This window comes from Scyliorhinus torazame, chromosome 6, assembly GCF_047496885.1.
Source record: "Scyliorhinus torazame isolate Kashiwa2021f chromosome 6, sScyTor2.1, whole genome shotgun sequence".
Taxonomy (NCBI): Eukaryota; Metazoa; Chordata; class Chondrichthyes; order Carcharhiniformes; family Scyliorhinidae; genus Scyliorhinus; species Scyliorhinus torazame.
The window spans coordinates 175,176,357-175,200,419 of record NC_092712.1 but is presented as its reverse complement, the minus strand read 5'-3'; the positions used below and the strand labels follow the sequence as shown (position 1 = coordinate 175,200,419).

At 47.2% G+C, this 24,063-nt stretch overlaps 1 protein-coding gene across 1 annotated transcript in view; it reads left to right on the top strand.

The window, feature by feature from the left end:
• Positions 1-24,063, top strand: part of thsd7aa (thrombospondin, type I, domain containing 7Aa) — a 712,619-nt gene that overhangs the window by 641,107 nt on the left and 47,449 nt on the right. Inside the window, exons 20-21 of the mRNA XM_072509118.1 lie at positions 13,180-13,297; positions 19,225-19,370. Coding sequence (XP_072365219.1) covers positions 13,180-13,297; positions 19,225-19,370 — 264 coding nt within the window. The remainder of the gene's footprint in view (positions 1-13,179; positions 13,298-19,224; positions 19,371-24,063) is intronic.

Genomic DNA, 24,063 nt, shown 5'->3' with positions numbered 1-24,063 from the left:
CTGGTTGGATTCCGATAACCATTGCCTGCAGGGGGTGAAAGACAGACATGTTAGCATGGTGTGGATCCCCCATGCCCAACCAGATCCACTGGGCAACACTGTGGCCTCAGCCTGCACTGCAGCCCCTGTCCCCCTACCCCCCCTTCCCCCTCCTCCCCCATCTCCACACTCATCACCAGCCAATCCCACTGACACGATGACGTCCGCGCCACACCCCGGTCCCCATCGCTGCTGACAGGCAGCATGGCTGGTCCTATCCGTGCCAGGGGTCGGCTCCAATGCCCTGTCCGGCTTCCATCTGTAGGGGCTACTGTGGGCATTGCCCTTGGGTGGGCTGTCCTATCAAATTCATGTAAAAGTTGCTGCTCAGTTGGGGGAGGTGGTTGGTAGGGTGGGGGAGGGTTTGGAGTGCGGGGATGGTGGGGTGCAAGGTGGGGGATGGAGTGTGGGAGGGATGGGGTTGATGTGGGGGATGCGGTGCGTGGGTGGTGATGTGCGGAAACCATACGGCCGGTGTCACTCTGCGCAACCATGGGCCACGGTGGGCAGTCAGTGGGGTAACCGTCACCTGGTCACCCCCCACTGCTCCTCTGCGGCCATGTCAGCTGCACTCCCGCCCACCCACCCCCCCCCCGCCCCCCCCCCCCCCCCAACCAGCGGCAGGTACGGCAGCCCACATTTGCGCCTCCGCATGTCCTATGTCCTCTCTCTCCCTCAGCAGCGCCTGTTTCCCGCTTTATAAAGCCACAAGTGAGGATGGCTGTTGGTAATTTATCCATGCAGAGGCGGTGTATCCTGGGAGCCCTGGAGAATATCAATGATATGTGAACGTCCTTTACTGTACGTGCGGAGTAGAATACATTGACGCTGTCGGGGCACCGGAGAATGGCACTCTGGCGGCTGCCCGGCGTCGGCCACGATATTCACCTCACGCACGGTTCTCCGCCCAATTGTGTTTCGCGATTCAGGCGTCGCTGGACAGAGAATCCCTTCCTATATTTCTAATGTTCTACATAATTTTTATTCTTACCTTGGCCTTCAAAAAATTGTTTTTAAATTGTGTTCGAAAATGGTGACCAATTGAGCTGGTTTGTGAAACGTTTCATGTTGGGCAGTTTTATGGAGGCAGTGGCATCACGGTATTGTCACTGGATTAGAATTCAAGATACCCAGAGGGATGCTCTGGGGATCTGGGTTTGAATCCCATCATGGATTTCAATAAAAATCTGGAATTAAAAGTCTAAAGGTGACCATGAAACCATTGTTGATTGTCGTAGAAACCCATCTGGTTTACTAATGTCCTTTAGGAAGGAAATCTGTTGTCCTTACCTGGTCAGTCGTACATGTGATTCCAGACCCACAGTGATGTGGTTGACTCTCAGGGAATGGCAATAAATACCGGCCCAGTCATGGGTGTTCACATCCCATGAACGAATAAAGAAAAGATCTTCAAAAGAGTTTGAGTGGAACAAATTGAATTCTTGAAATGAATACAATTTTCACCCAGAATACAGCAAGTGTCCAAAGCAGAAACTTGATATCACGTGGTTATTTTGTATAATAATGGTTTGATGGCTTGAAACTTATTTTTTTAACCTGAATTTGATAAGGAAGCACCTAAAGAAGAAAAATGGTGCAAATTCTGCTAATTTCTCTGTCCCTGTTTCTTTACTATGATTTCCACTTTTGTGACAATTTTTACATTCTGTTCTTTACTAAAACATTTGTCAGGAAGATAAGAACGTAGGAAATTGGAGCAGGAGAAGGCCATTAGGCACCTCAAGCCTACTCCTGTTGCTAACTTTTGGTTGGTTCAATTGGCTCTGTTTTATGACCTTTGCTCTTGAATCGCCAGGTATCTTTATGATACCGCCACGATGTTCAAGTCCAAGTAATGATGAATAACTCAATACACCGATTAGTAAGATTCAAATCAAAGCACATTTATTATACACAGTAATCGCTACTCATGCACAAATTCTACGTCTAAGCTACTTCTACAACTAACAGGCCTATACTTAACTTCGGACTGGCCCACCAGGTCAGGGGAACAAATGGCCTTTCATTCTGGTTCTGAGTCTGTGGGATTCGAAGTTGGTACAGATTGGTAGCTAGGAGCGCCTATCTAGTAGCGAGCATTGACTTAAGACTTACGGTCTCTCGCCGGCAGCTGCACCGGTCATGGTCAAGGTTGTTTCGCGTTGCCGTGTGACCCGGTCAAGAAGAGCGATTTGAACTTGGGCTTAACTTTTGTAGTCCCCAGGGGCTTCCCGCTTCCCGGGGCGGACCCTGTACCTGGTTCTAGTTGATTGGACTTCGTTCCAATCGCTTAGTTCGATTTCTCCAATACTGGAGCAGTTCCCTGATCGATGGGCGGTCTTGAGGTGTTCGTTAACCTCTTTTGTGTTGGCTCCTGCTGGCGCCAGGGAGTCTGGCTTAGTTTTGTGTGTCCCAAATGTTGCTATTGTTCCCGGGGATTGCTCATTAGTATGTAGATGGCTGCTACATTATTATGCTGATGGTCGCTGGTATCGATGCTGTCTGGGCTTTTGCAGAGTTAAATACTTAGCAAACCTGCACCTGCTGGTTTCTGCCTGTGTTGGCTGAATTTCCCTTCAGCCTTTGCCGTTCGCCATTTTAAATCGGTAGTTGGCCAACTTAGGTGGCTACTCTCCCTCCTTATGATCCTAATGCGAAGCGTGAAGGATCACATAACTGCGTTGTTTTTCATTCCCTGACCCGGCGAGCACTCTTCTATGGCCTCTACACTGACCATAACTATGCAAACAATTTTTAACTGACAATTCTAAGGGGCGCTATGTCAAACAGGGACATGCATTACAAAACAAGAAAATGGGAACCTCTAACTATCCTTAATAAACTACAGCCACTCAAATATTTCATCACACTAACTTCCTAAACCATACAAACAAAATCATAGCAGTTTTGTACACATTCTCCTGACTTGGCAGTCAAGCTCAGGATCGTACACTTGCTCATGAACATTTCTTTATTTACAACAAAACGCAAACAAATGCTATTTATTATAGATCGCGGGGGTCGGGGGTCTGGTCGTATCCGAAAATAGGGGATCTTGTTCGCGTTCGCGCGCAACCAAATGCCCATTATAACGATGAGCCACGCGAAGGATGTCCTCATGGTTCTTCTTCTGTCACTTCTCTTCTCTTCTCTGGTCCTGGAGCTTCTGGAGTTCTGTGTGATCAAGCATAGTGTCTGTTACTACCTTGTGTTAATATCTCGTACGATAGCCTGTCTGTCCTTTAGTGCCAATTACTCCCTTTATAATTGGTCACTATGTGTGACTCCCTCACTTTTTTTCAAAAAACCGAATTTCAAGACAAGACACACATACAGATAATGAACCAGTGCGAGCCGTCTTGCAGACTGTGCGGTTTACCATCCAAATGCTTGAGGATGTAAATAGCAGAGGGTTGGCAACCTAAGGGTTACCTGAAACAAAACAACTTTTTGAACCAAATTTTTCGAAATGAGGTGTGTATGGACCGCGACGGGTACGATTTGGATGGAGTCCCCGGGTAGGACGGCGACCAATGCCGTGTGTGCCCTACCCGAGAATAGCTGACCAGAGGGGGGTTCACAGGCAGGGCGGGTCCCAAGCCGTTTCTCCACTGCCTGAGCAACCGACAAGAACGGGCAAGAAATGTAGTCATCGTGGGGGGTTGCCGTATTGGTTCTACCTTTGAACCAGAAGGACAGTTACGAACGGGCGTCTGGCAAGCTCTCAGAGGTTTCTGCCGATGAGTGTGCAGACAAGCTCTCAGAGGTTTCGGCCGAAAAATAAGGTGTGGGGCGGTGGAAATTTTTTTTTACGGTCTCACAGACAACATTTAATAGAATAAGTACAAACAACATCAAACATGCTGCAGGTTCCATCAGAAAGGACACCGTTTCTCCTAAGCGGTTCCTTTTAAAACATCATCTGGACACCTCAGTTATCGGTTGCGAACAGGGTCGCAAAGGGGTTCTCGTTTTGGGAGTCAGACTCAAGGTCGTCATCTTCTCCCGGATGCCAAACTCTTGAATGTATCAGGGCCGACAGGGCTGCTTGGTATGATTTCGGATCGCTCTCGTCATTCCGGACGAGTCTGTACGAATTATCTCTGTGCCAATAGGTGGTGTCTAGTTGTGTGGGGACGGAATCGGGGTCATCATTGTAGGTCGGTGGTCGGTGGTGGGGTTTGTTTGGGAAAGTGATCGTGAAGGGATCACTCGAATCGTGGTCAGATTCGCTGGTTGTCGGTCCTGTTGCATGGGGATAGTAGGGAGGTGTGCTGTGGCTATTGTCCGAGTCACAGGCGCTGTCGCTGCTGCTGCTGTCTGTGGGCGTTCCGGGGCGGAGTGTATATTTCGGGGGTGGAGTCGAGGTTGAGTCCGTGGCTGGGCTGTACGTGTTGGGGGATGGTAGGGTTACGTTGGCTGTGGGCGGGGTGTGGTGTGCTGCGTTGAACATGACGTGGTTTGCGTGGTTAGACTGTGTTCCATATGCCTTCATCTGGTTGATATGGAACCACACAGTCTTTCCATTGGGGTACTTTATCTTGTAGACGGAAGGGCTTACTTTGTCCGCAATAGAGTACGGACCCGAGTACTTTGGTGACAGGAATGTGCTGGGGTTGTATACGGAGAGCATGACTTGCTGTCCTACACTGAATTCAGTCGCATGCACTGTCTTATCGAAACAGGCCTTGCTCTGTTTCTTTCTTGTGTCCAATTTCACTGCGGCTGCTAGCTGAGCCGTTTTAACATTCTCTACTAATTGTTTGACTGCGTTCTCGGGTGTGAGGGCCATCACTTCGGGGCTGGTCAAGTCAAAACTAATAAAAATTCTGTGCCTTTCATAGGGCGTCCGGTCATGAGGGTGTGTGGGGTGTAACCTGTGGATGTGGAAACTGTATTGCGCAAAAACATCAGCGCAAAAGGGAGGACTGAGTCCCAAGTGGTGTTGTTTTGCTGGACCATTTTTCTGAGGGTGGATTTTAGGGTCCGATTCATGCGCTCCACGATACCACTCGACTGGGGGTGGTATGCAATGTGGAAGTTTTGGGTAATGCCAAATATCGTGAGGACGTTCTCCATGACACGTCCCGTAAAATGGCAACCTTGGTCGCATTCAATGCTGCGGGGGAGTCCCCATCTTGTAAAGATGTGGTGGGTTAAAATCTCGGCTGTGGTCTTTGCCATGTTAGTTCTGGATGGGAATGCTTCCACCAATTTGGTAAACGTGTCTATCACCACGAGTATATATTTATAACCATTCCTACAAGGGGGCAATGGTCCTATAAAATCAATCTGGAGGTTCGTCCAGGGGCCATTAACCGGTCGGGTGTGACTGAGTTGAGCCTTTTTGGCACATCTGTCCGGATTATTCTGGGCACAGATAAGACAATTCTCAACGTAGTGAGTAACAACTTCTTTTAAACTCGGCCACCAGCAGAGCTGCCTGAGTTGGGCTGTAGTGGGATCGATTCCCTGATGTCCATGACTGTCATGGAATAAACAAATCAGTTGATTCCTGTCCTGTTCAGGAACCACATAAAGGGTATCTTTTAACACCACACCATCATGTGTGGTCAGAGCATTTTTTACCCTCTCGTAGGGTGCTGGATAGGTTCCTTTTAAAATCTCCCTGAGATTGCTGTCCTGCTTCTGGGCCTGCACTAAATCCTCGATATTAGTCTGCGAGACCTGAACTGCATTCACTGGTGCGCTCTCGGGGGGGTGTCCAAAAATATCCTGCTTTAGCCAATGCATCGGCTTTTACATTTCCAGGGGGGGAGGAACGATGGTGACTTCGAACTTTGGCTATCCCAAAAGTCCTGTTTTGTACTCTCTCTAAAATGTGACGGAGTAATGGGGCTGAGGGGAGGGGTTTTCCGTCTGCAGAAACAAATCCTCTTGCTTTCCATAGGGGTAGGAATTCCGTCAGCCTGTTGCAGACATAGAGGCTGTCCGAGTATATGTCTGCTGGGCTGGGGAAGGAATCTGGGTGTTCCACTATGTATGCGATGGCCGCAAGTTCTGCTGCCTGCGCGCCTAAGTGTCCTGGAAGTTTTATTGCTATTTCTCCTAGGGCACGTCCCTGCGCGTCCTCAACATAAACACCGCATCCTGTTATGCGCTTCCCTTCTAATATTGTGGAAGATCCATCCACATATATCCTTATGGGTTCGCACGTGTCTGTGTGCCTGGGGCTCTGGGTTGAACTACCTATCTTTTGGGGGGGGGGGGGGTTTAGCAATAAAAGGGCCTGTATTGTGATGTGGAGAGATAATTTCACATTCATGGGGGGTTCTGGGGTCATGTAGGTTGTCGGCTAAAAAAGTGTGGGTCTTTGTCCTTTTAACAGTGATGTCCCATCCCTGCAAAAGAAGGGTCCATCTAGCTGCTCTAATCTGACTGACTGTACCGCCCTTGAGTCGTCCGTCCAGTAAAAGTTGGGTGGGGGGGGTGTTCGGTGAGAATTGTGATGGGGTTGTGTCCGGAATTGTACGAAAAATACTGAACTACCCAGAATACTGCGAGCAGGTGCCTCTCACAGGCTGAAAATCCCTGCTCCACAGCATCTAAAACTCTGGAGGCGTAAGCCACGGGCCTTAACTGTTCGTGCCGTTCCTGAAGGAGCACGGCCGAAGGGTACGGTCTGTGCTTGCTCCCTCTATAGCGTAAGGGGAAAGCGGGTCTGGAACTTGTGGTGCGGGGGCTGCTATGAGTGCTCTTTTCAACGCATCCACAGCATCCGTATGCTGTGGAAGCCATTCCCAGGGGGCTCCTTTCTTTAGTAGGTCTGAGAGGTATGCTGCCTTGCTGGCGAAACCGTCAATGTGGTTTCGGCAGTAGCCAACCAGTCCTAAAAACGACCGGAGGGCTGAAACGTTCTGGGGAAGGGACAATTTAGCAATCGAGTCAATCCTTTTATGCTCGATCTCGCGTTTACCGTGCGTGATAATTGTACCCAAATATATCACTTTATCTTCCAAAATCTGGGCCTTATTGGGGTTAACTTTACAACCAATTGAATGTAAAAGTTCCAGGAGTTCGGACAGAAGCCTGATGTGCTCTTCCTTGGTGTCTGTCTGCAGTAGTAGGTCGTCTACGTACTGGACCAGACATTCGGGGGCGAGAAAATTTGGCTAAACCATTTGCCAGCTGTCGGTGGAAAATGGAGGGGGAGTTGTGGAATCCTTGTGGAAGGCATGTCCACGTGTACTGGTGGTTTTTAAAGGTGAAGGCAAATTTGTACTGGCACGCCTTTGCCAATGGAATGGACCAGAATCCATTACTGATATCCAAAACCGTAAAGTATCGGGAATTGAGTCCCTGCTTGAGCATGGTCTCGGGACTTGTTGCTACTGTGGGGGCTGCTGCGGGGGTGATTTTGTTGAGTTCCCGTTAATCGATGGTCAGTTGCCATGATCCATCGTGCTTTCTCACTGGCCAAATCGGGGCATTATTAGTGGAGGATACTGATGTAAGTACGCCCTGCTCTAATAAGCTGTCTATTACCTTTGAGATTTCTCCCTCTGCCTCTTGGGGAAATCCATACTGCTTTTGGGGTCTCGGGTCAGGTCCTGTGATTTGTACGGAACCAGTCATCCGTCCACAGTCGTGTTTGTGGGTCGCGAATGCTGTCCTGTTCTTCTGGAAAACTGCCCTAACCTGCTTGTCCGTGCTAATCGTGGTCGGGTTAAACCAAAATTCGCCTACTGCGCTAATTTTGTTGCCGTATTCTCCTATTGTGAGCGTTGCGGGGGCTCTTGCAGATTTTGCCATTTTCCAGACACACTGGTTGACTGGATCAAATGATAGGTTGTGGGAATTCATAAAATCGATCCCCAGAATGTGTTCTGCTGTGTGGGGCAGGTTGACTAAAACTATGGGGTGCTTGGTGGTGATGTTGCCAATTTGAATGGGTACAGGGGCTGTGATGTGTCCCTGCTGTGAGTGGCCTGTAAAGCCGCTGAGGGTGATGGTGGCTGTAGTGGGCCACGTGTCCTTTTGGAACATGGTGGAGGAATTTATTGTGGTGCGGGACCCTCCTGTGTCCCATAGAAATTCGATGGGCTGTCCCCGAATTTTTGCTGCAACTACCAGTCGTCCGGACCTATCCCAAAGGGTGTCGCAGACCCAACTGGGGGAGCCCGTATACCGTCAGTCCATTCCGTTCAGGTCCGTCTGATCTGAACGGGTGCTCACACTATGTATGGGCTCTGTCTTATTCTTACTTAGAGTGCCCGTCTGCTGGGCTCTCTGTGGTTTTCGTGGGGCATTGCATTCCCTTGCAAAATGTCCCAATTGTCCACAGTTGTAACACTCCTGTAACTTTTGTGGGGGGCTGTTCTTTCCTTCATTTACCCATGAGCTTTTATCTGCGTCGGCCTGCTTTTCTTCGGGATTTTTAACTGCGGGTTTGTTTTGTACAGACTGCTCCCAGGTGCGGGACAATCTTTTTACTACCCATTTTTCATTATGAGCCTCCCCTGAGTGATCATAATTCGCGCAAGCTTTTTGTCCTGTTTCTGTGGCATGGGAGATAAGGGTGCGGATCCATTTGGCCATGTTGCCTGAGGACAAATGGGCGCGGTCTAAGTCTCCAAAAACTGCTGCAAAGTGGATCCACAGGCGTCCAGCAAACGCTGTGGGGTGCTCGGTTTTCTTTTGCCTGCATTTATTGAGGCCATCTACACCCCGGTTATACCCGATCGCGTCTAGGACCGCGGTATGCATTTCTGCAAGGGTGCCTCCTCCTACATTCTGTGGGTCGGGAAGGGCTGCTATGACCGAAGGGTCTAGACTCAAAACTGTGAGCTTTACGTGCTCTCGCTCATCCAGGCCGTACATGGTCACCTGCTGCTTTACTCTGGCAAAGAAATGGTGGGGGTCTGAGGTGGGGAGGAACGGTGTGATTTTCTTGCATGCGTCCCGTAATTGGGTCACTGTTAAGGGGGTGGTGGACAAAAATTCTGTATCGTCCGATGTGGTTGTGCAGTGGGTGGTTACTGGGTTCATTGGAGCCTGAACTATCTGCTCTGTGGGGGGTTGGGGCGCTTTTCTCTTTTGGGACTTTCCACGCGCACATGTTCCCTGAACATATCTCTGCGCTGTCTCGTTTAATTCTTCCCAATCAGGGCCGTCTTCCTCATCTAACTTTGCTCCAAAGGTTTCCTGGAATCCTTTTTGGACTGAAAGCAGAGATTGCAGCTCTGCAATCTGCTTCCGGCACTTAGCGTGATCTAGTGAGCTTTGTCTTTGTTCTGTTGTGGCAGCATGGAGTGCTCTTAACGCTGCCTTCAGGTCACTACACTGCCTCTGCAATGTCTCTACCTGCTTTTCGGTTTCCTCTCGTATCAGGACGGCACATTGCGTGTCCTGATCGGCTTTTTCATACTGGGACTGGAAGCTGCTTAAGTGCGCCAGACAAGACTGGTGAGCCCTCTTAGTATCATCCACCTTTCCATCTTTTGCTGCCAACTTCCTCCTCAACTCTAAGTTCTCTCTTTCTACCTCACTTACATCGACCTTACTCATTCGATGTATGCCTTCTACCTCTTTCCGGAGCGTCCTAATGACCTCCTCTGTGCCTCGCAACTGTGCCAAGCAGGACACGATTGCCATCGGCTTGCGAGCTTTCCCTAAGCTCTTCTTGTGAATCTCGCTCAGGTTCTCCCACCAAGTATGTCCTCTACTCCCGGGACCTGTTTACTCGTTGTTACAGAATTCGCTCCAAAGGGGCCATCCTTTCCCTTTGAGGTACTTCCTGATTTCTTCCTCCCATACGGGACACTGTCCTACTCTACTGCTGCTGGTCGCTGCGACCGCAAATTCCTCTGGGTTCATGAGGCCCTGCATTGCCATCTTTCTTATCTGGATGCTTCTTTTAATTTGGAACAAGGGGTATTAAGGCGGTGCTGTAAATACGGGTATGGCTTTCGCTAATTTCCGAAGTACAAACACCCGACAGTTTTGTCGCAACAAAAAAATCTATCAGTTTACCTTGTAGCCCTGTTAGTTACGCATGCATTTAACACACTTCCGAATTATGAGGATTGATCAGAACTGCTTGAACACTTGTGGTTTTCTGTTCTCAATTGGATCTCTAATACAAATTTTTGGGTTCTCCCGGAGTGGTTAAGCCACTTCTCGTTCGGGTTCCGTCAGAATGTTGGCAGTGATATGTTGCCAACCTTTGGTTGGTTCAATTGGCTCTGTTTTATAACCTTTGCTCTCGAGTTGCCAGGTATCTTTATGATACCGCCACGAGGTTCAAGTTCAAGTAATGATCAATAACTCAATACACCGATTAGTAAGATTCAAATCAAAGCACATTTATTATACACAGTAATCGCTACTCATGCACAAATTCTACGTCTAAGCTACTTCTACAACTAACAGGCCTATACTTAACTTCGGACTGGCCCACCAGGTCAGGGGAACAAATGGCCTTTCATTCTGGTTCTGAGTCTGTGGGATTCGAAGTTGGTACAGATTGGTAGCTAGGAGCGCCTATCTAGTAGCGAGCATTGACTTAAGACTTACGGTCTCTCGCCGGCAGCTGCACCGGTCATGGTCAAGGTTGTTTCGCGTTGCCGTGTGACCCGGTCAAGAAGAGCGATTTGAACTTGGGCTTAACTTTTGTAGTCCCCAGGGGCTTCCCGCTTCCCGGGGCGGACCCTGTACCTGGTTCTAGTTGATTGGACTTCGTTCCAATCGCTTAGTTCGATTTCTCCAATACTGGAGCAGTTCCCTGATCGATGGGCGGTCTTGAGGTGTTCGTTAACCTCTTTTGTGTTGGCTCCTGCTGGCGCTGGGGAGTCTGGCTTAGTTTTGTGTGTCCCAAATGTTGCTATTGTTCCCGGGGATTGCTCATTAGTATGTAGATGGCTGCTACATTATTATGCTGATGGTCGCTGGTATCGATGCTGTCTGGGCTTTTGCAGAGTTAAATACTTAGCAAACCAGCACCTGCTGGTTTCTGCCTGTGTTGGCTGAATTTCCCTTCAGCCTTTGTCATTCGCCATTTTAAATCGGGAGTTGGCCAACTTAGGTGGCTACACTCCACCATTCAAAAAGATTATGAGTGGCCATGTACCTCAACTCCACTTTCCCTTCCTACAGCTATATCCCTTGATTTTTTCCATGCCCAAAAATGTATTAAGCTTATTTTTTAGTGTACTCAGTGACTGAGCATCCAGAACCTTCTCAGGTAGAGAGGTCCAAAGATTCACAACCACCTGGGTGAAAAAATTACTGCTCTCCTCAGTCCTAAATTATCAACCCATTATCATGATATTATGCAAAAGAAAAAGCTTATTACCAAACCATAAAGCTGTCAGTCAAGCAAAGTTTTTTTATTGGCTAAGAGCCCACACTCCACTAAAAAGATTAACTCTGCTGACACAGCTGGGGAAAAGGCAAACTATGCCTGATTGGCAGCTTCGTGATATTATAAAAAGCTATTTTTTCTGCTATGTCTCTTGTCAATGGCTCACTGTTTATTTGCACCAGATAAAGAAATGTCAAGTGTTTATAGCTTCTGTTATTGATATTTTAAACGTCTGGTTGATTGGTAATTTTATATAGTTGTAGCAACTGCAGATTTTTTTAAGCAGTGACACAACAGGCCATTGTTGCTTTAGGATTCATTGGTCTTGCACAGAATGTATTCTGGATGAATCGGCATGGATGTGCCATAAATTGGCATCGAGGAGAGGCGGGGCCATTAGGGATGGGTGGGTAGCTGAGTGGGCATGGAGAGGGCATGTATAAGGCTTTTAGACCTTTCAAAAGCCTCTCAAACCCAGACTATGAATCATGACTCCAATGAAAGAAATCAACTCATTTCTCTACAATTAACTTGCTGTTAAGCTTGTCGAAGAGCTCATTTACAGTCTGGGGAGGGACCAAATCAAATTTTCAATATTAGTAATGGGAAGAGCAAACAGTCTGAGGATTGTTAGTGTACAGCTGCCGGGAGCACAACAAGGAACCATGATTAATTGTGGCTGCTGATGAAAATTCTTGTGCATAAAATGGAATGGTCAAACTATTGGTGCTTATTCAAGGCTCACAATTGCCATCGCTCGAGTAGAGCAGCTTGAGTACCTGAGGAGTGAACGTTTGGTCACTTGTGAAGACTGTGAGGCTGTTGATCCGCAGCTTTCCTGTTGTTGCCATTCCTCCAGGCAACAACAACTCAGTGATGGCTGTCACTTGCTTTTTAAAATAATCCTCCAACATATAGGCCACTTCTGGCACCACCATTTGGGCACCAAGCTCTCCTTTCAGTCACGTTAAAAATCGCACTGCGTCACAGATGCGTACTGGGGTGGGGACCTGGAAGTGATTCAGTTGCCAGGTTCCTGTCTCCTAATATAGCAGTAAATTATACCTTGCCTGCCCTCTCCTGACAGTATGAAGTAAATTTAAAATTATTATTAAAATATCCTGCAGGGCATGCTGGTATCTACTGTGAAATTTTCAACATGATCTGTCCAAAACGTTCCACGGGGGTGGTACAAATGTATTTGCCCTTACATTGAGAAATTGTGAAGAGTAAATTTCTGGAATGTACAAGTTAATAATGGATTAGAGGAGTCACTTCTGAAGGTTTGGTAACCTTTTAAATGCATTTGTTGCATTGAAATGTAACTTAATGTTTTACATGAGCTAGCAGCAGGAATAACCCTGGCAGAAGGAAGGTTGCTTTAGAGCCTGTGTTTGATAAACACATGTATCCCAATATGAGTTGAATGCTTTTAAGGTGAACACGTTACATATTGTAAGATGGAGATGTAGGGGGATATAGTCCTGGGTCTGTGCCCAGGCAGAGCATGCCACTTGGGCACAGCAATTTGCATAAAATCAGTCCTCTGGGGATACAGGTCTGAAAAGCAAGCTTTCCAATTTTACTCCATCTAAATTAAGGGAAAGAAAATCAGTGGGTTCCTTCTACACACGTGTGTGCTCCAAACTGACCAATATTCCGATTTGCACTGTGCCTAGGTGATCATTTTGCAAATGCAGAACCATTAAACTCGACTGTGAAAAACATGAAGGTAACTAAAGTAAAATTAGACATAAATATACAGATACCCTTTTTCAGGACTCTTGCTTGAAAGTGTTCTTTACTTGTGTCGACAGCTCGGTTTGGAGAAATCGTGGCAGATGAACTCATCGTGTGCTGTGGAGTGTCCAGTGAATTGCCAGTTCTCTGACTGGTCGTCGTGGTCTGCTTGTTCTAGATCATGCGGTCTTTCAGGTACATACAAATATTAATGCAATTTATTGGATATATGTATGGGCCAGCACGGTGGCGCAGTCGTTAGCCTCACAGCACCAGGGACTGGGGTTCAATTCCGACCTTGGGTGACTGTCTGTGGAGTTTGCACATTCTCTCCGTGTCTGCATGTGTTTCCTCTGGATGCTCTGGTTTCCTACCACAGTCTAAAGATTTGCAGGTAGGATGGCTTGGTTATGCTAAATTGCCCCTTAGTGTTCAAAGATTGGGTGGGGTTACGGAGATTGATTGAGGAAGTGGGCGCAGGTAAGATGCTCTTTTAAAGGGTCGGTGCAGACTCGAAGGGCCGAATGGCTTCCTTCTGCACTGTAGGGATTCTACGATGATGTATACATTATAAGCAGCAGTGGCAGCTCTGAGAAGATGGGTTGAGTGTACATGGTGGTTGTATTTCTTTCAAGTAGAGCCAGAGAATCGTAACTCACTTTTCCCATCTCTATTCTGATTAAACTTCATTTTGGAACACCCAAGATTGCTATATTTCTTCCTAACACAACAAGTCCATGCTTAGTGTCAATTCAGTTAATGTTGTTTCACTGGAACTTTGTCAATAAAGTAGTGTCTATTTTGTGAGTTTTCACAGGCTTCCTCTTCTGTAGCCTGTCTGCTTACAAGGCTTTTCCTGTAGTGCCCTCGCTATCAATCCCCTCCCAGCATTGTCAACCCCTGGCTTTGCTGCCTGTTGGCCTTGCCTCATGCCGCCTTGCCTTATGCGTACTTGTCTTGTTAGACCTTGCCTCGTCCCGTCTTTCTGATGACCAGTCTTGCTTTTCACTCTCGCGGACTCCCAGCCTTGCCTCCCAGCTTCTATTCTTGCTGTGGTGATATACATCACTGTAAATACACAAGGGGTTAATGTAGATACACTAGGACACTGAAAATACACAAGGGGTTAATGTAAATACACTTAGACTAGATAAACACTAGAGGGAGCACCAGAGGCATCATGACACACAGACATTCAACCAATAGGTCAGTAAGATAGGAGTCAAGACACACACTGAGGTGACACTACCATTGGGGCTACCCATATAAAAGGACAGGGCACACATGCTCTTTCTCTTTCAATAGGCGACACTCAGAGAGACAGGAGTAGATCAGGGAAGCATCACACCCACCGCATGGATAGTGCAGACTGGTTAGTTAGTTGAGTTACTATAGTTAGATTAGCAAGAGAGTCGAACTCAAGTAGGAGAATAGTTAACGGTTCAATAAATCTTATATTGAACCAACGCCTTCGTTTGGTGTTTACTTGATCAGTTAATTGCATCGTGTGCAATCCGTGTTACCCCAGGGTGAACAACACGACATGATACCAGGAGTGCTTGTTAATCCCTATAGCTCAACTTAACAAATCCGTGACAACCAGCAACAGCACCCAGGCAAGATGTTCGCAATTCCGGTTCCTCAGCACCTCAGGTACCAAGGCAATCTCAGTGAAAACTGGCGTGCGTTCAGGCAGAGATTCGAGATCTACCTGGTAAAATAAAGCTTCTACTCGCCATCGCGGGTGAAAAAGCAGCAGAAATCTTTGAGACCTTCACATACTTGAAGGGGCTAAACAAGAGTGACTTTCAGGCAGTCCTCGACAAATTCCAACAATTCTGCGCGGAAAACACAAGAAAAAACAGTGAAAGAGGCGCCAATCCAGACCACGAGGAGAAGGTAGGCCTGCAAATGCAAGAAAAAGCAGTTTTGATTTGCAGCCATCTTGGAAAAGGAGCCGCACATGTGCAGTTGCAAAAAGGGCACCAAGTAAAGGAACAGCGATCAGCGTATGCGCAATCGCTTCCTACGCTCTACGTCACTAGCGTCGTGACGTCAGAGGCCCTGGGCCATGCCCACTTAAAGGGGAAATGCCCCAAAACAAGAAAGAAAAATTTTAAGCCGTAAAACACCTTTCTTTCACCTGGAATGACAGCACAATGCCTGAATTCCGACCAGTAGCTGAAAGTAACCTCCGCAGAGCCCTGCAACACGCAGTAAGCACCACCCTAGCAGATGATATGGGCTTTGAAGACACCGACTCAGACGAAGATTTCCTCCTGGGAGATGACTACCCCAGTACCAAATCCGAACCGCAACTAGAGGTGTTGTACCGTGAAGACCCCGACGACGAGTTCTTCGGATTGGGGAATCTTCAGCCCAGCACATATGTCACCCCAACTCGTGAGTGCAGGATTATGCTGCGGCCTGCCGCCAAGAAACAGCGAGTGGCCCATGCACCACGAAGGGCCCCAGCCTCCACACAAGAAGATGATTTGTTCATTGAACATGAAGAGAACGGTCACAACTCTGAAACAAAAAGCGATGATTTGTCTATAGAACAATACACGCAATACTGCTCAGACTTGGCTGAGTTATTCGGATATGCTGATCACAGCATCAGCAACACGGTTGAAAAGCTCAACACTACTCTTCTCATGGTCGATGAATCCAATACCATGGTGCCATGGCAGATCGTCGATACATTGGATGACAGCAATACCCAAGAAGAAGACGACGCCACAGCGAGACCACACAGGGAACGCTGCAAGACTCCGCAGACAGTGTGACACAAGCCTCCACAGCGAGCTCATGGACAGACTCCACGATGGAAGCAATGCAAGACTCCAGAGCGCAGTCCTTGCATGCATAAGACCATGAAGGCCTAGCAACACTAACTGGGCAACCAACAGCAGATAATGCAAGTCTACTACGCCCAAGTGAACAACAAAAAGACCATGACAGTCCACCCACAGTATTTGAGCCACCAGAAGAAGACTCTGACAGTCTACCCAGCTCAAGTGAACGAGAAGAGCAAGAAGCTGTGGTGCTGTATGAAAAGCTGCATGAGTTGGAACCTCACCGCAGTCAGATGGTTGCAAAGGATAAGAGGATGGGATCGTCACAGGAGGCGAGGGAGCGGCTCCTAAAACAGGTTACAGAAGACAATCACAGTGAGACTACTGGTGACTCCGGTGACACTACGTTAATTCAAACCTCATCCGCCCGAGCCTCTCCACAAGCAAATGAAGTCCTGAATGAAATGACTCCAGTAGGGGAGCATCGACAAGCCAAAGCTGATTCAAGTAAGCTGGACATGATTCCAGACGGGGAGCGCCGAGGACGCAGTGACAGCATGCTCAAGGAAACAGCAGATTCCACAAAGGACGCTAACATGAGTAACTGTATGAAGGACTTGTATTATCCACAGAGTGTGGTCCTTGAGTGCAGCAAACACGACAACAAAACCAACCAACACAGCAACACAACCTATGAAAGCCACATCAAAGACAGTAACAAGAAGCGTACCAACGGCAACAACATCGACAACAAGCACGACAAAAACAACAATGGAACTATGACTCGTACGACATGGTACAACTCTGCCAATGCGGGACACTCTTACTGCTCAGCTCAGTACAATGACATACCATGGCAGGATGCACAGATTGCGTACATCGCTACCACAAGCATCGAAAGAAAAAGAGTCCAAATCAGACAACAAAGTGATTTGACCACTTCTTGGTTCCTTACGCACAGGGACACTGACGGCGTTTACAGAGCAATGCCACCATCAACATCACAACCTCACCAACCAAACAAGAAAGCCACTCGACCATAATAATTAATGAATTTTGGACTCATACATATTATTTGGACTTATTGTATGATAAGCTCTGTCATCATGATTTGTACATATCGTCATTTATCTATCTATGTTGTTCAATTTTCTTTCATCATGTACAGAAAATATGTAACACGATAAAAGGGGGGATGTGGTGATATACATCACTAAATACACAAGGGGTTAATGTAGATACACTAGGACGCTGTAAATACACAAGGGGTTAATGTAAATACACTTAGACTAGATAAACACTAGAGGGAGCACCAGAGACATCATGACACACAGACGTTCAACCAATAGGTCAGTGAGATAGGACACGACCAATGGGCAGTCAAGACACACAGAGAGGTGGCACTACCACAATGGGGCTACCCATATAAAAGGACAAGGCACACATGCTCTTTCTCTTTCCATAGGCGACACTCAGAAAGACAGGAGTAGATCAGGGAAGCATCACACCCACCGCATGGATAGAGCAGACTGATTAGTTAGTTGAGTTACTATAGTTAGTTAGCAAGAGAGTCGAACTCAAGTAGGAGAATAGTTAATGGTTCAATAAATCTTATATTGAACCAACGCCTTTGTTTGGTGTATACTTGATCAGTTAATTGCAACGTGTGCAATCCGTGTTACCCAAGGGTGAACAACACGACACTTGCCTTGGTCCCGAGGTCTGTTCTATAGCAGCTCCCTACTTCTAGCTCCCATGCTGGCTTCACTTCTGAACTCGAACTGAAGTTCTGGCTCCTTCCAGTGGCAGGAATTAGTCAGTGCAGGTAGTCCTGGAACGTCAGCTGCTACCTGTAATGACCAACCTATATCACTAGGTGGAACCTGGTCAACTTAAAAGTACAGTGCTGAGGTGAGTATTGAATCTTTTAAAACAATTTAATTGTATTTCTTTTGTGTTTAGTAATGCATTTCATCTTGCAAGTTATTTTAGCTCAGAATGCCAGTGTTGCACAAGTACGGTACAGTATTTAAACTTGTACATTGCTTTTTTTCTGGCCGAGAATTGCCCAAAGGAACTTAACTCTGGCTTTAACATTTCCTATGGGAACCTCTGATTCACTTAAAGTCATTCCACTTAAAGTCATAATTTTCAGGATTTTAACCACAAAGTGAGGATTTACTATAAAGATTAAAAGTTTTATGTGCTCCCTCTGTGCCTTTGTAGTGCTGAGTCTCAGAGCTAAAGTACAGTATCAGGAATGGAGTTATACAATTAATGATAAGCGATAGGTGATTGAACTTAGTTAAGGCTTATCACAGAGCCACTTAGATGTCAAGGATTATGGCTTAGGCTAAGGCTGATGTGGTGATATGCATCACTGTAAATACACAAGCGGTTAATGTGAACACACTACACCTAGCTAGACACTAGAGGAAGCACCAGAGACATGACACACAGACATTCAACCAATAGGTCAGTAAGATAGGACACGACCAATGGGCATTCACGATACACACAGAGGTGACACTACCACAGGAGGGCATTACACCAACCCATATAAAAGGACACAGCACACATGATCTTCCCCTTTCCAGTGGAGACACTCAGTGAGTACAGACACAGGGTTGATTGAACATCACATCCACCACGTGGATTGTAGCAGACTGGTTCATCAGTCTGAGTAGCTATAGCAGGATTAACTAGTAGAGTCAAATCCAAGTAGGAGAATTGTTGACAGATTAATAAATGTGTTTAAGCTATCTCCAAGTCTGAACCTTCCTTTGTCAGAGTGCACATCAAGGAAGCAGCTTATGCTACGTCAAGAGCATAACAAAACAGCTGACACAAGTTTCCAATGCATTTACATGTATATAAATGTGGGGGGGTGGAGGTTTGTATGTGTACGTGTTTATATATATTGTATAAATTATTAGTTGAAAAATATTCTGAAATTATTATATGGCCCTAATCAATTTGAGGGGGTCAGTCTGTGATTATAATTTGTCAAACATTGCTCTGACAGTTCAAAATTTGAAATGATTTGTATTATATTTGCTCCCAAACATCCATTCATTGGGAGGGAAAAGTTATTTTTTTTAACCAAAATCGAAACTGAAGAACAGCTGTGAAACATACAATATCTGAAAATGTTTTCTTTGTTTCGATCATTCTAATTTCCTTTGACAGAAGTACACCCTCATATGTGGTTTAATTTTAATTTAATTTTTTTCCTTTTAACTATAGATTTTACAAAGTATGAGGGAGGCTCAAAATAATTTCTTATAGTCAAGTAAATGTGGCATCTGGACCTTCTTTATTCAGGGGTAATGATCCGCAAGAGAACATTGATTCAGCCATTCCAGGGAGATGGGAGACCATGCGTGATGCAGCTGGAACAGTTCAAACCTTGCCTAATCAAACCTTGTTATCGATGGCAATATAGTGAATGGGGCCAGTGTACAGTTGAGGTATATTCATCTTTGCACTCTATTCTGTTTGATATCAATAAAATAAATTCTGATCTAATTTCTTAATTTATACAATAAACAAACAAAAGAACTCCTAGTCTAAGAACCAACTAACCTTCGTGGCATAAACCAAAATACTGTGGATGCTGGGAATCTGAAATAACTCCTTCAGAATGAAGAAGAGTTTTTTTCAACTTGAAATATAAACTCTGTTCCTCTCTCCATCGATGCTGTCAGCGCTTTATTTTTATTTATTTTTCTTTGTCATCTTTATGCTGCTGTGTCTCCTTTCCGTTTGTTCTGTTGCTGCTCCCACTTCGGAGTTTCTGTTTTATTAAAAGTTTTTTTCACTTTTCTCTCTGTAGTCTACTGCTTCTCTCAGGTCCACAGCAATGCGGTTGACTCTCTTTTAAAAAAATAAATGCCCTGGCATCTGTTTAAGGAAATTTAGCGATGGGCACTAAATGCTGGCTCAGCCAGTGATGCCCGCATTCCTCTTATTTTACGTAGAAAGATAAAGTGGATACGGGGTTACAGATAGAGGCCAGGGGAAGAATCAAAAAAGTATTTGGGGCAGGTTTTGATTCTTGGGGACAGAGGAACATGTTTTGTTTGGTTAGCTATGGCATCCTTTACCATAATGTGTTTTATTTTTGTAGCCCGGGCAGTGCTTCCAATTACTGAAACAAGGGGCTGGTTTAGCACAGTGGACTAAACAGCTGGCTTGTAATGCAGAACAATGCCAGCAGTGTGGGTTCAATTCCCGTATCGGCCTTCCCGAACAGGCACCGGAATGTGGCGACTTCAGTTCACAGTAACTTCATTGAAGCCTACTTGTGACAATAAGACCATAAGACATAGGAGCAGAATTAGGCCACTTGGCCCATCGGGTCTGCTCCACCATTCAATCATGGCTGATATTTTTCTCATCCCCATTCTCTGCCATCTCCCCATAACCCCTGATCCCCTTATTAATCAAGAACCTATCTATCTCTGTCTTAAAGACACTCAGTGAATTGGCCTCCACAGCCTTCTGCGACAAAGAGTTCCACAGATTCACCACCCTCTGGCTGAAAAATGTCCTCCTCATCTCTGTTTTAAAGGATCGTCCCTTTAATCTGAGATGGTGTCCTCTGGTTCTAGTTTTTCCTACAGGTGGAACTATCCTCTCCACGTCCACTCTATCCTGGTCTCGCAGTATCTTGTACGTTTCAATAAGATCCCCTCTCATCCTCCTAACCTCCAACAAGTACAGACCCAGAGACCTCAAACGTTCCTCATACTACAAGTTCTTCATTCCAGGGATCATTCTTGTCAACCTCTTATGGACACTTTCCAAGGCCAGCACATCCTGCCTTAACTACAGGGCCCAAAACTGCTCACAATACTCCAAATGGGGTCTGACCAGAGCCTTATACAGCCTCAGAAGTACATCCCTGGTCTTGTATTCTGGCCCTCTTGACATGAATGCTAACATTGCATTTGCCTTCTTAACTGCCGACTGAACCTACACATTGAGGCACGATCAATTTGGCTGGAGACGAAGTTGAATTCAAACTGAGGCTTTATTAGTATCTGAAGTGTGGCCTCCTACAGCAGCTGACAAAATGGCTGCTAGCTGAAGGCCACGCATATTTATAAGCCGGCTCCTGGGCGGAGCTAGCGTGCAGGGGCCCAGGTGAACCTGTAGTGCAGGTTCTACCGTACACCCCTTAATATAGGAACACAGTGGTTTACCACATTCAACCCCTGCTAAAATTGAGTCCGGCGGGGGTGGTGGATAACTATATACAATTCGCAATCTTTAATATTTACAGAACAGTGAAAAAGAAAATGTCCCTGGTCATCCGGTGGGCCGGTCAGAGGTTCAACCGGTCCGGCGCCTTGATCGTCCTCTGGGATCGACGAAGTGGAGCCGGCGATGTTGGTGCTGTCGTGGTCGAAGTTGACTCTGGGAGCGTGCCGAAATCCTCTTCATCTACGGGGGTGGGCAGGGGGAGGACGGACGGTCCTAGGGGGAGTGATGGGGGCGGCGGGGGAGGGGAGGGTGGCGCCGGGGGCGACGGGGGGGTGGTGTGGGGGCGGAACCTGCTGGTGCCAGGTACCTGAGGGAGACGGTATCCTGGCGGCCGTCCGGGAACGCCACGTAGGCGTACTGTGGGTTTTCGTGGAGCAGGTGCAACCTTTCCACCAACGGGTCCGCCGTGTGGAGCCGCACATGTTTACGGAGAAGCACGGTTCCCGGAGCTGTGAGCCAAGTTGGGAGTGATACCGTGGATGTGGAATTCCTGGGGAAGGCAAAAAGGCGTTCATGCAGTGTACTGTTGGTAGCAGTGCAAAGTAATGAGCGCATCAGGGAGGACCTCTTGCCAGCGGGAAGTCGGGAGATTTCTGGACCGTAGGACCAGCTGGACGGCCCTCCATACCGTCCCATTCTCCCTTTCTACCTGTCCATTTCCCCGGGGGTTGTAGCTCGTCGTTCTGCTGGAGGCGGTACCCCTGCTGAGCAGGAACTGGCGTAGCTCATCACTCATGAATGAGGATCCCCTGTCACTGTGGATGTAGGCGGGGAAGCCGAACAGAGTGAAGATAGAATTCAGGGCTTTAATGACGGTGGCAGACGTCATGTCGGGGCATGGGATGGCGAAGGGAAAACGGGAGTATTCATCGATCACACTGAGGAAATACGTGTGTTGGTCGGAGGAGGGGAGGGGGCCTTTGAAATTCACGCTGAGGCGTTCAAAGGGGCGGGAGGCCTTCACCAGATGCGTGCGGTCCTGCCGGTAGAAGTGCGGTTTGCACTCCGCACAGACCTGGCAGTCCTTGGTGATCGTCCTCACTTCCTCGACGGAGTAGGGCAAATTTTGTGCCTTAATGAAGTGGTACATCCGAGTGACCCCTGGGTGACAAAGGCTGTCGTGCAGGGTCCGGAGTCTGTCTACCTGTGCACTGGCACATGTATCTCGAGATAGGGCGTCTGGGGGCTCGTTGAGTTTGCCAGGGCGATACTTAATCTCGTAGTTATAGGTGGAGAGCTCGATTCTCCACTGAGGGTGCGGGAAAAGAATGCCACGGGCCTGCCTGCCTGGTTGAGGGTGGCGGCAAGGGCGACGTCCAATGCGTCGCTTTTTAATTGGAAAGGAAGTGTTTCGTCTATAGCGTGCATTGTGGCTTTGACAATATCAGCTCTGATCCGGGCGAAGGCCTGTTGGGCCTCTGCCGTCAGGGGGAAATGAGTGGACTGTATGAGTGGGCAGGCCTTGTCCGCATAGTTTGGGACCCACTGAGCGTAATACGAGAAGAACCCCAGGCAGCGTTTGAGGGCCTTGGGGCAGTGGGGGAGGGGAAGTTCCATGAGGGGGCGCATGCGGTCTGAATCGGGCCCCAGAATTCCATTCTGGACCACGTAGCCGAGGATGGCTAAGCAAATTGTACGGAACACACACTTCTCCTTGTTGTATGTGAAGTTGAGGAGAGTGGCGGTGCGGAGAAATTTAGACAGGTTGGCATCGTGGTCCTGCTGATCATGGCTGCAGATGGTCACATTGTCTAGGTACGGAAACGTGGCCCGCAAGCCATACCGGTCGACCATTCGGACCACCCTTTCCACCAACGGGTCCGCCTTGTGGAGCCGCACATGTTTACGGAGAAGCACGGTTCCCGGAGCTGTGAGCCAAGTTGGGAGTGACACCCCGGATGTGGAATTCCTGGGGAAGGCAAAAAGGAGTTCATGCAGTGTACTGTTAGTAGCAGTGCAAAGTAATGAGTCCGGCGGGGGTGGTGTACAACCCTTAATATAGGAACACAGCGGGTTACCACACACAGTAACCTTAAGAGAATCACGAACAAAGACTCTCAAGTCCCTTTGTGCTTCTGCTTTCCGAAGCACGTCCCCATTTAGAAAATAGTCTATGCCTAGATTCCTTCTTCCAAAGTGCATAACCTCACACTTTTCCACCTTGTATTTCATTTGCCACTTCATTGCCCACTCTCCTAGCTTGTCCAACTCCTACTGAAACCCCCTTGCTTCCTCAATACTACCTGTCCCTCTACAGATCTTTGTATCATCTGCAAACTTAGCAACTGTGCCTTCAGTACCTTCTTCCAGATCATTAATGTATATTGTGAAAGGTTGTGGTCCCAGCACAGGCCCCTGAGGCACAGCACTAGTCACCGGCTGCCATCCTGAAAAAGAACCCTTTATCCGACTCTTTGCCTTCTGCCAGTCAGCCAATCCTCTATCCATGCCAGAATCTTTACACCATGGGCTTATAACTTATTTAACAGTCTCCTATGTGACACCTTGTCAAAGGCCTTCTGGTAATCTAAATAAATCACGTCCATTGATTATCCTTTGTCTAACTTGCTTGTTAACTCCTCAAAGAACTCTTAACAGATTTGTCATACATGATCTCCCTTTGACAAAGCCATGCTGACTCAGTCTTTACCATGCACTTCCGAGTGCTTCGCGATCTCATCTTTAATAACAGACTCGAAAATCTTACCAATGACTGAAGTCAGGCTAACCGGCCTATAATTTCCTGTCTACTGCCTCCCTCCCTTCTTAAACAGTGGTGTTACATTAGCCACCTTCCAGTCCTCTGGGACCCTTCCTGCCTCCAGTGATTCCTGAAAGATCATCACTAATGCCTCCACAATTTCCTCAGCTATCTCTTTTAGGGCCCTGGGATGT